This window comes from Oryx dammah, unplaced genomic scaffold (genome assembly GCF_014754425.2).
Source record: "Oryx dammah isolate SB20612 unplaced genomic scaffold, SCBI_Odam_1.1 HiC_scaffold_19, whole genome shotgun sequence".
In the NCBI taxonomy this organism is placed as follows: domain Eukaryota; kingdom Metazoa; phylum Chordata; class Mammalia; order Artiodactyla; family Bovidae; genus Oryx; species Oryx dammah.
Window position 1 is genome coordinate 14,306,736 of NW_024070203.1, and position 12,027 is coordinate 14,318,762.

Below are 12,027 nucleotides of genomic sequence, written 5' to 3' on the forward strand. Positions count from 1 at the left end.
CTTCTGCTTGGCATTAATACCAAGACCTATATCAAATAGGAAAAACAGTTTTTATGGCAGACAATGGACTAGGGTCACAGTGTATTTGGATAACAGACTTGAAAGCACAGAAAAAGGAATGCAGACATCTATCTGAATGCAAAAACTTAATGTCACTCATAATTAATTCTGATCATTAATTATCAGGATACTATTTTTACCTACCAGATTGGTGAAAACCCAAAGGATGGATAGGAATGTACCCTTTTTTGATTATACTGTGGGAACAGACACTCATGGAGAAACCTGATGAGCTGCTGGGCAAGTGCATCTACATTGCAAATACATCAAACTTTGTGACTGTCAGTCTTATTTCTGGGAAACTTTCCAATGTACCTGCACTTGTAAGAAATAACACTATGGACAATTGCAGCTTTATTTCTAGTACAACACGTGGCAAACAACACAAAGGCTCATCGAAAGAGGCTCTGAAAATGCACTGTCCTACATCCAGGCAATGGCATGCTCCGCTGCTGTAAAAATCCAGAATTCCTGCAAAGGTGTTTACTGCGCTAACAGAGGCTTGTTGCCCCCCACCTGCCAGATAGCAGTGTGAAGGCAGGGTGTGGAACCTGGGGAAGGAGCAGGAATGGGGAGCCCAGAAAGCAGCCAGGTATAAGTGCATAAGGGCATAAGGCTGGCAGGCCTTGTGAGAGAGAGGGCTAGCCTCAGCACCGATCTGGGCAGTAAGGCTGGGCTGGGCGGTGCAGGGGTAGCCAAGCCTTCCTGTACCCTGGGGTCAGGCTGCACCAGTGAAGACCTGGCCGTGGATGGAGAGGAAGATGAAAAGGGAAGAGGAAGGGCGGTAGCGCTGGGTGGGAGAGTACTCCATGGTGTCCCCTAAGAGAACAGGAGTTCAGGGGTGGGGGAAACCCGGTACTGCCTTGGGGGAGCTGTGGAAGGAACACATGCCAAACAAGTTTGCTGGGGCATGGGTGAATGAATGCAGAGTTCCAGGGAGTGGTGGGGTCCCTGGGGACAGAGGGGACTTGGTGGTGGTGGTGACAGCCTCCCCCCCATCAGCACTGAGGCCACACCCAGCCCCTGGCCCATGGATGAGGAGAAGAGGGTCTGCCCCAGTGACCAGTGGGGAGGGCTCTGAATGGTACTAGACCAACAGGGGTCAAATCTAACTCTGGAGCCACAGGGCTGACCAAGTGGCCCTGCTTGTTCCTCATGTCCAGGACCAGGCATCACTGGAAATGATAACCCTCCTTGCTTTGCTTCTGGTCTTGGGCCTGCCATGGGTGGAGAGCAATCTCACCGTGTCTGGAAGACAAGGTCAGTTCTGGCCCTGAGCCTCCTGGGCTGGGAGGAGGAGGTCTGGAATGCCTGTGCAGACACAGGGTGGCCATGCCCCAGGTGGGTCCAGGCAGTTGTAGCCCAGAGAATTCAGGGGGCAAGACAGCCTTAGGAGGGTGGTCAGTTGATACGAATACATAGTGGGAGAACCTCTTGATGTGGGGTCCCCAAGGGCAGGCAGGGATGGCTGGTTTTATTGCCCAGCACCCAGCTCTCCCTTGCCATGGCCCCGCCTTCCTGGGGATGGTTGGGCTGGAGGCCAAGCCTGAACCAGCCATCTTCGAGCCTTATGGGGCTGTCTCTGAAAATGGAGAGCTGCTGGAGTGTGACCAGCTTCTTCCCCAGGACCAAGTCCTGCCCTGACACAGACCCAATAGTGGGCCGCCTCGGCTCCTGGGTCAGGCAGGACACAGGGTCTCAGGCCAAGGAGCGTGGAACCAGGGACTGGAGGCAGTGGGGTCAGCCAAGAAGGTAGGTGAGAAGGGTGCATGGGCACAGACTCCACAGCCATGGGGCTTCTTTCTCTAGAGCAGCTAATGTGCGGCACCAGTGAAGTGTGGTGATGTGGGCATGGCCCGAGTGGGGGGTGGGGGAGGCAGGGACCCGGCTGTTTCCACATGACAGTGTGAGTATGCATGTCTCCGGGGTGAGGGCCTGTGCTCGTCTGTGTTCATGCTATGGGTGTGGTGTGGGTTTGTGAGACACATCCAGTGGGCATACGAGAGAAGCCCAGAGAGGAGAGGAGGAGCTTGCAGGATCAGGCAGGCTGTGAGGCGCCAGAAAGATGGACGGACCCAGGGCTCTGTCCTCACTCAGAGGAAGGAGACGATGACAGGTGTTGCTCTGATGGGATCTGAGAGCTGCCACATTCCGCTTTCTTTTTATTTCTCCTTTCAGATTCTATCCTGAGGTGTCACGTTTGTGAGCAGGAGAACAGTTTCGGATGCGAAGCACCACAAAACTGTGACACAGGCTCTACGTATTGTGTCTCTGCCGCCGTGAGTAAGTGTCCTGGGTCCCAGTGGGGCTCCACACCCAGGTCAGTAAAATGCTTTCAGGACTTAGGGCCTGTCGAGTTTTCTCAATAAAGAAAAACTAACATAAAAATGATCTTTTTTTAAAATTTGAAGAGCAAAGTCCTGTGAAGCCAGGAGTGCCAGCAGGCCACTGAGAAGACTCAGATAACAGCAGAGCCATTGCAGGGCGGCACACAGCAACTGCCGGCCAGATTGAAATACTGAGGTGCAGGGAGAAAGTAATGGAGAGTTCTTTTTATTCACTTCTAGGTGAGCAGTTGAGCCTTAATGACTTCAACGACTGACCAAGAATAGCTTTTACAAAAGATGTACATAATCAGGGCTTAAAATATGTCCTGAAAAGAGGATGCATGCTTTAAAACATTTGGAGACCGCTGCTCTGCCATCTGTAACTCCCCCAAGCACTTCTGGCCTCATGAAGAACTCTCTCCCGAGGGTGACTTTCAAGGCCCCAACAGTGGCCTTGTCTGGCCTGGAGAATTCACTTTCCATTCATCAGCCACTTCTGGGGCTTCCATGTTCCAAGAAGTGTGTGGGCTACTGAGTCAGTTGAGGCATAAGCCCCACTGCAGCCTCACGTGGACTTGATAACTTAGTGTGGAAAGATGACAGCACAGTGAAATATGGGAGGAGGTGAAGTCGGAAGACGGGCCATGTCCCCAGTGCTGAGCTGTGCTGGCAGCAGGCTCACAGTCACAGCAGTTACACCCAGGCCGCAGGAGTGACTCCTTGAGAGGCCAGCTCCAAGCCCTGGGCAGTGGCCAGGATGGCCAGGTGCCCCTTGCTCCCGTGTGTCTCATCTGTGGTCACAAAGGCCTGAGCAACCATGTTTGAGAAGTTGAGGCCCAGGGAACCTATGCGTTCCCAAATGGAGACTGCCAGGCTCAAGTGCAGACAGCTGTGTGCAGACAGGTCAGAGATGGTGGCATCTGATGCCATGCCACCCCCAAAAGCAGCTCTGAACACAAAGGCCTGACCCTCTTCCTTTGCAGTGACGGCTCCCAAATCCCTGGCAGGTGCCCTCTTTGAGTAGGGCTCTGGTAAGGGGCAATAGAAGGGTCAGGGTTGGGCAGACTTCAGATAGAAATGGTGTGTTGCTGCTTTCAATTCATGAGACCTCCATCTCTCTGTCCTATTTCCCACTAGGAATATTTCCACGGTTCTTCCTTACTTCCAAGCAGTGTGCACTGAACTGTGGGTTGCGTGAGACACTTTTGCGGATGGCCAGGTCGTTCGTGCTCGTAAAGCCCACACCCTTTCTGTACGTGGCATGCTGTACATCCAACCTGTGCAACGTCCAGGAACCAGTCATCAAAGAAAACACAGAAGATGCTTACTTGAAGGGGCAAGGCAGGGGCAGCAGCGCTGGGCTGATGCCTTTCCTGACACTGGTCTCTGCGCTTCTGGGCCTCAGGCTGCCGTGACAAAGTCACCTGGCTGCAGGTGGTTGGAACTTGTTGCATTAAATTTGTTTTCCATCAATTAGCTCAATGGTGGTCTGCCTTTCCAGGGACCTTGATGTGGGGTGGGGAGAATGAGTCCATTTGGCCCTACCTCACAGGCTGAATTAGAGCAAGGCCAAACCTTCCCCATAGCAATTTTGCCTACATGTTGTTTCTCTTTGAAATCAAACCTTGTAACTGTTTTTTGCTGACAATCACTCTTGACTCCTCTTCACCTTGGGGGGCCTTGGTATTGATGGAGGGCAGGGCCTGAGGCTCACCCATGAAGAGTAGTCCTCAGACACTTCTGACCTTTGGTGGGGGGGCCAAGGGTCAGTGGAGGAGACAGAATGATTTGGGCATAAGGTATCTCTGGAGTGAAAGAAATACTGCTCAGTGTGGGGTAGCAGGACCCCCTCCTGATTACAGCCCTCTTCTGACAGGGGAGGCCCCTTGGCTGCTCTCCTTCAGCTCTTGCTTCCAGACTCCAAGAGACAGAAGAGAAGAAATTCTGTTGAGTAAGCATGGATTTCACCCACCAACCGGCACAGGTGTGTGGACTCACAAATCCTTACACATGCGTTTGCCCAGCATCTGAAACTTGGGCAGCTAGACAGCAGCACCACTGCTGACACTCCAGCCTTTTTCCCATCTCCATTTGAGATGCAGCCATGTACAGACAGCCAGAGAGTTGAGTTGCAGTTCTGCACAAAACAAATGTTCTCTCCTCTGTGGCCCTGACTGGGTGCTAGGGTGGGTGCAGCCCCATCTGCAGCTCTCCTGCTTCCCCCTCCCTCCCATACTCTGGCCTGCCTCACCTGGTCTGACTCAGGGAATGCTACTTGGGGCAACCTGGGAACCTTCCAGAGAGTCTCAATGGCCCCAGAAGGGGGTACTGTGGGGCAGGCAGGGAGCAGGGCTGTCTCTGTCACATCTAGAGCCTCTGAACCAGAAGGGCCCCCGAGTGTTGGCCAGCGACTCCACAGCTGACAATTTCGTTTCTGTTAGGCTCCTGCTGTGTGCATGTCCCTTTCCAAGCATAGGCAGTGCACTCACGCCTTCCTGCTCGTGCCCCATTCAGGAGCGGCATTCCTAGGACTCCCCACTCTCGGCCTAGGACAGGACTTTAAGTAGGATCCCTTTTGTTAAGGCAGGCAAGAGATGCAGAGGTCAACTATGCAAAAGTTGCCATGGCAACCGGACACTGGCGTCTCTTCACCAGGAGGATGGTTAGCGCAGTGTAAGATGACTGGGACGTCAAGACCCATGAACATGGAGAATCCCTAGGTCTGGATCTGGTGGGTCTTTGGTGATCTGATGAAGAGTACTTTCAATGATTAGATGATAAGAGATATCAGATTATTGCAGGATGAGGAGTTCAAGTGAATTGGGGAAAATGCTGTCACCAGTGTGATAGATACGCTTTCTAGAAGTCACTATGGAAGGAAGAAGTTCTAAGAGGATAGTGTTTAGAAAAAACAGATCACGGGTCAACATCGATGCCCCACCAAGAATGTTAAGACTTGGGAATCTTTATCTGTGAAGAGCAGGAAGCCAGTTGAGTGAAGGACAGGCAACGAGGGCCCAGGTGGCGCAGACAGAATGAAACAGGATCCAAAGCAGAGGCTGCAATCCCAGCAGGAGAGCAAACACTTCTGTGAGCGAGTAGAGGGATGAGCAGGGGTGCACAGAAAGCTCACATGTTGGAAGGAACCAGAAAAATGAAAGAATTCATTCCCAAACAGTCACATATTCTCTGTGAAGCTGAAGACAGGGGTGTCTGCTAAACAGTGAGCGCACAGACCAGGTGGGCATGATGTCAGCTTGGAATAGGCCCTGAAGGCAAGAGAGAAAGAAGGTCATGGCTGAGACCATGCAGAGACCCAGTAGAGCTTGCTGGCAAGAGGACCCAGGAGCAGTCCCAGGATAGGAGCTGAAATGGAGGGGCCTCTAGTGGCTCAGTTGTTAAAAGAGCCTGCCTGCAGTGTGGGAGACCCGGGTTAAATCCCTGGGTCGAGAAGATGCCCTGGAGAAGGAAATGGTAACCCACTCCACTATTCTTGCCTAGAAAATTTCAAGGACAGAGGAGACTGGTGAGCTACCATCCATGGGGTCACGAGGAGTCAGATACAACTGAGTGATGAACACTTTCTATGAGGTCTGGGTGTTCACCAATCCAAGGTCACAAGTGCAGGAGGGAACTACACTTGGTTTCAAGAGAGCAACTGAGGAACAAACAATCTGTCAAAACTTAGCTGGACAGAGGAGGTCAAACCAAGATGAGCAGGGCCAGGCCAGGCCTAGACAGCTACATGGAGGTAGACAGCAGAATGTTGGCCAGACCTGGCAGAGGGCCTGAAAGGAAGAGGCTTACAGTGCCCTGGAGACCTCACAGCTTCAAGCAGAGGGAGAGCTCATGTGAGGGGCAGGAAACGTGTTATTCTGTAAGTGGCATCGCTAAGGTGGCCACTGTGCTCTTTAAGAGCAAGTGTGATGCAAGTGACAGAAAACCGCAGACAAGGGGGTCTCAGCAAGAGCAGAAAGTGTTTCTTTCTTGTTCGTGTAAACAAAGTGCAGTGCTCAGCAGCTCAGAGCTGTGTGTCATGGGAAGCAAGCTCCACCTTGTGAGTGCTGCAGCAGCTCAGAGCACATGCTTTGGGGAGGCGAAACTGTGGTGGCTATAAGAGCAGCATTTTTTTTCCAAAGTGACAAGATACACACGCATGCCCAAACTGTCACCTATATGTAGGCTTTAAAACAAACAAAATGGAGAATTTGAGGGTCCGCTTCAGTAGAGAGCAGCTTTCTAGGGAGAAGGCAGCTTTCTAGCCTTTCAGAAGCTTTATGAGCTGCCAGTTCTTTGGACTGCTGGACTTGCTGGGCCTCAGGAAGACACGTGGAGGAGCTAGGGAGTACAGCCTTCAAACCTTGCCCCTCAAACACAGCTGAGGACCCGTCTCCTGAGACACACGGAGCGACTCACAAGTTCCACTCCAAAGCCTCTGTCTCTGAACAAGCACACCCACCTGTTGTCTGTCTCAAGCACATGGAACACTCCTTCCAACTCACTCCTTTTATAGGCCAAGCACATAACTGATACTACAGCAAAACAAAAACAGTACAAGAAAGAAACATTAGAGGCCAACATACTTGTGAACAAAAAACAACGACTGCCTAACTGGCTGTATTAAAATAATAACACGTTATGACCGAGTACAATTTGCTCCAGAAATGTAAGAATGACTCAGTCTTAGAAAAAGATGTCCAACAAGGAGTAAAGGAGGATAATCACAGCATCATTAACGTTCACTAGTTGATCTTTTAAAAATGCTATGACCCCTAGGAACAGACAAAGTCAATAATTTAATAAAAGTTACCCCCTAGAAACCTCAAACAAACATCATACTTCGTGGTGAAGCATTCAAAATGCTCTCATGTAATCCAAGGATGTGACAAGCCCACGCACCGTCCCAGCTAGTCAGACATGGTCAGCCTCGACAGTGGGGCCTCAGGCACATCATGAAGGAAGGACTGCAAAAACGCTTCTTCTCAGCTACAACCCTGTCAGCTAAAATCCCTCCTATTACAGACCACTTAAAAATGTCACATGAAAAAAAAAAAAATCTGAATACTTTTTAACTGTACACCAAGCTAATGCGAACATTTCAGAAGAGGAAGAAAGGAAAGAAGCAGGGAAGGAAAGGAAAGAAAATAATCTTGACTATATACAGTGAGCAAGGAGTGGAGCTGGCAGCTGCTTCAGCATATTTGCTCTTTTTCTATCACCTAGAGCCTCAGGGTGGGCAGCAGACAAGGCACTAGGTTTCCATGAGAGAGGAAGAGAAAGCAAAAACCATAAATGAGGAGCTTCAGAGGGGATATGCTCTCAATTAAACACTAAACTGGGAAGAAGATACTCTCTGCACAAGGAAACTTGTCTATGTCAGTATTGGCTCCACATGGAGAAAAATGTATGAAGAGAAGTTTTTCCTGAGAATTAGATACTCTCATTATCACTTGGGGCTTGCATTTCCACGACGGGTTTATTCCAATAAACCTAAGCCACAAGATAAATGTTACGTGGTAATGGATGAGTTTCACCCTGTGATACCTACAAAAGCAAAGGAAAATCCTCTCTGAAGGAATATTCACTCGGCTCAGAAGTCATAGAGTCCCAAAGGTATTATCTCAATAAACATCTGCTGAAAATAAAAATTCACAAAAGACACAAGAAAACAAGAAACAACAAGTAAGCAGAAGTGGATCACCAAAAGTTTCAAACACTGGAAATCATAGGTCTGTAATACAAAATAAATTTGCATTTAGAAATAAAAGAGCATAGAAAACATGAGGGGAAGAATGACGGACCATCAAAAATATTAGGCAAAAAATTAGGAAACCGCTGGAAGTGAGTGATGTGACCTTTGTAACCTTATAAAAAACTCAAGGGAGAAATTAAACAGTAGACCACACATAGATGACAAGACAACAATACACTGGAATGTGAGCTGAACAAACGATTCCATTGCAACCAAGAGATTAAAAGAGGTGGGAAATACAGAGACGAAACCAGAAGACATGAAGAATAAGAGAGAAGCTAATACAGAAAACAAGCAGGATTCCAGAAGAGGACAGAGAAAGCAGAGCACAGGCAGTGTTCAAACAAAGAGCAATGGGCGATTTTCCAAAAGCGATGCAAGAACATTCAGGTCAAGCAATCACAACATGCCTGCTGCTCTGAGACACACTCAGAGCAAAACGTCCAGACTGCAAACCAAGAGAAAATTACAAAAGCCTCCAGAGAGAAAATACGCATCTTGAAGGGAACAGCAGTTACACCCTGCACAGGCCGCAGCTCAAACTGGGAGGCAGAGGGCAAGGCAGTGGCAACTTCAAAGCACTGAAAGAAACAACCAGAAAGTAACTGGGCCTTGAATACTAAAAGGCTGTTTACAATAAGTAAAAAAATAAAATGGTTTACCACTGACTAGTAATTACTAAAGGAACTCCCCCAAAAGCATTAAGAGGAGTGAAAACAATCCCAGACAGCAAGATGGAATGCAAGAAAGAACCAATTTTTAAAAAACATGTTACTATGTGGTGCTATGGATTGCATTGTATCCCCACAAATTCCTGAGTTGAAGTCCTAATTCGGGGTGTGACTGTATGTGGAGGAAGGAAATACATGAGGCTACGTGAGGTCATAATGGTTGGGCCTTGATACAAAAGAATGAATATCCTTAGATGAGACTCCAGAGACCTCTCTCTCTCTCTGCCACATGAGGACATGGCAAGAAGGCCACCATCTGCAAGCCAGGAAGAGGGCTCTTGCCAGAAAATGAATCATCCGGTACCTTGATCTTGAATGTGCAGCCTACACAACTATGAGAAACGAGTGTCTGCTCTTTAATCCCCCTAGTTTACGATGTTTTGTTGTAGCAGCTGGAGCAGACTAAGACGTGTGAAAGTGAAAGCTGCTCAGTCCTGTCTGACTCTTTGTGACCCCAGGGACTCTACAGTCCATGGAACTCTCCAGGCCAGAATACTGGAGTGGGTAGCCTTTCCCTTCTCCAGGGGATCTTCCCAACCCAGGGATTGAACCCAGGTCTCCTGCATTGCAGGCAGATTCTTTACCAGCTGAGCCACCAGGGAAGCCCAATTGTGGATAAAGCCAAATAACACTAACAAGATAGCCCCAAAATAATATTTTCTCATTTGGAAGGTTAAAGAAAATAAGACAATACTGGATACAAATGGTGTGAAAAGGCATGAGGGACATGATTAACAATGAAATGTTCTCTGGTTTCTACGTGGTTCACAAAGAAATCAGAGACAGCCATAGGCATAAAGGGTCAATGCCAAAGTGTCACAGAAATGGAGTTTACTACCTTCTACCTAGCAATAGAAAAAAGAAATCAAGACTTGAGAGAAAATGGATAGAAGAAATTTAAAAGTACTAAATAATGGATGATAGAAATGCATCTGTATGCCTTAGCAATCACAATAAATAAAATCACCAGCTCAGAGACAGATTATCAGATTGAAGTTTTTGTTTTAATCCAGACAAATACTCAAAACAAAAGACCACGGAAAAATTCATCATAAAAGACAGAAGGATATAGTAGACTTAAACTATCAATGTAAAACAAATAGACTTTAAGGCAAAAATCACTAACAGATGTAAATGACAAAATGTTCAACTTACCAGAAAAAAATTTTTAACAACTGAAAATTTATGTGTATCTAATATAAGTGCTTCAAAATACATAAAAGTAAAAAGTGTTAGAACAAAGAGTAATGGACAAAACCAGCAACAAAGTGAAATATTTAGACATACTTCTCCCAACAACAGACAGAGCTGAGGGCAGAAGCTTAGTAAAAACACTGAGCAATACAACTACCATGTCTTGTACTCTGCACCCAACAGTTATAGTGTAGGCATTCTGCTTAAAAACAAGACACCCGAATGAAAAATTTCAAGTACTGTAAATAGGACAGTTAAAGTCTACACACACAAAAAAAACAATACACAACAAGACATTGGGATAAAGCTATAGCATCTTCCAGGGGGAAAACTGAAAAGCATTTTAAAACCTAAATTTTTATAATAGAAGAAAAGATCATCAGAAAATCAAGGAGTTACACATTCCATTTTGAAAGTTAAAAAATAGTAATGAGACAATAATGAAGTGGCAAAAATTAATGAAATAAAAATCTAGAGTATGGCAGAAAGGACCAAGAGCTGAATTAGCAGCATATGAAATAAAAGCCAAGATAGGAATTTCAGTAATGGAGAAGAGCAGTAGGTAAAAAACATCAGACTGAACACTGTACCACTTTTAAAGAATGGAAAGAGCTTGATAACTGGGCCATGGTGAAGGGTCCAACATACTTGAATGCAGATGTAAATGTGGACTCCATTTCTTAAGCAACACTTTGCCATGTAACTTTGCAGCCCCTTCAACCAAAGGCTGGATTTATTTCCTTCGACTTGACTTGGGGCTCAAACTTCTAATTTGTTAGGGTCTACTTTCTTATTTATGCCTCTATCACCATCATGAGTGGGGCTTCCCAGGTGGCACTACTGGTAAAGAACCTGCCTGCCAAAGCAGAAGACACAAGAGATGCGGGTTCAATCCCGGGGTCGGGAAGATTCCCTGGAGGAGGGCATGGCAACCCCACTCCAGTATTCTTGCCTGGAGAATCCCGTGGACAGAGGAGCCTGGCCGGCTACAGTCCATGGGGTCACAAAAAGTCAGACACGACTGAGCAACTTACCATGTATGCGCCAAATGCACCATCATGAGGAGAAAATGCTCATTGGTGCCCTCGTAGTGGAAGGATGAGAAACACATATGGCTGAATCATCTCAGCTGAGCCTAGTTCTGAATGAGAAGCAGAGCTACCCTCTGGGCCCAGCCTACCCTCAGATGCACAGATGAGACTGTCAGTGCTTTAACTCTGAGAACTCTGGAGCCTCTGGTGACACAGCAGCAGCTGAGACAATGTGGATCCATTAAGTGGAAAAGAAAGAGAACGGGTCAGACACACCAATTCAAGATTCAGGAGCTAAAACTTTCCCAAAACTGATTACATATCACCCCACAGATTTAAGAAACTCTTTACAAAATTGAAGTAGGATCAAGGAAAATCATATCTATGCACATCATAGTGGAACTAATGAACACCAAGAATAAAATCTGAAGAGCAGCCAGACAAAATAGCCACAAAACTAATAACAGTTCCAAAACAGAAAGTAAGTAATGAAAGGGGACAATGCAATGACAGCGTCAAAACACTGGCAAAAAATAGCTACCAATCTAGAAGCAAAAATACTGTTCAAAATTCAAAGGTGAGAAATGAAATATTTCCTGCCGTATCAGTAACCAATGACGTCCTAGTCACCAGTGATTGCAGCCGCCATGCATGGTGAGCTGGTGAGCTCTGAGGAGGCTCAAGATGCGAAAACAGGATACTGGCCACAGGTAGCTGAGATAAAGTCACTATTTCAGTGAGCCCAGACTCCTGCATCTTCCCATACATAGTAAAACACTAAATTCCTTAACTTGGGATATTTTTAAAAAATATTTTAATTAATAATAATCTTTTGATGTTCAGACTAACTGCCCTTTGCCGCAAAACTTCTAATAACCTGACTCCTCCCCGCATCCGCTCCCAATGGTCTCTCAGGGTTACTTGAGATGCTC

General features: G+C 47.1%; 1 protein-coding gene across 1 annotated transcript; it reads left to right on the forward strand.

The window, feature by feature from the left end:
- The first annotated feature begins 275 nt into the window (after positions 1-275).
- Positions 276-3,802, forward strand: LY6K (lymphocyte antigen 6 family member K). Its single transcript, XM_040262175.1, has 4 exons — positions 276-341; positions 1,224-1,320; positions 2,239-2,343; positions 3,525-3,802. Exons 1-4 carry the CDS (start codon positions 276-278, stop codon positions 3,800-3,802), a joined length of 546 nt encoding a protein of 181 aa, XP_040118109.1.
- The last annotated feature ends 8,225 nt before the right edge of the window (positions 3,803-12,027 follow it).

Excerpts from the sequence above, each read along its gene's own strand:
- LY6K (XM_040262175.1), top strand. The coding sequence starts at position 276 with ATGGAGAAACCTGATGAGCTGCTGGGCAAGTGCATCTACATTGCAAAT. Across the intron at positions 342-1,223 it reads ATACATCAAACTTTGTGACT|GACCAGGCATCACTGGAAAT; the intron begins GTCAGTCTTATT and ends CCTCATGTCCAG. Across the intron at positions 1,321-2,238 it reads CACCGTGTCTGGAAGACAAG|ATTCTATCCTGAGGTGTCAC; the intron begins GTCAGTTCTGGC and ends TTCTCCTTTCAG.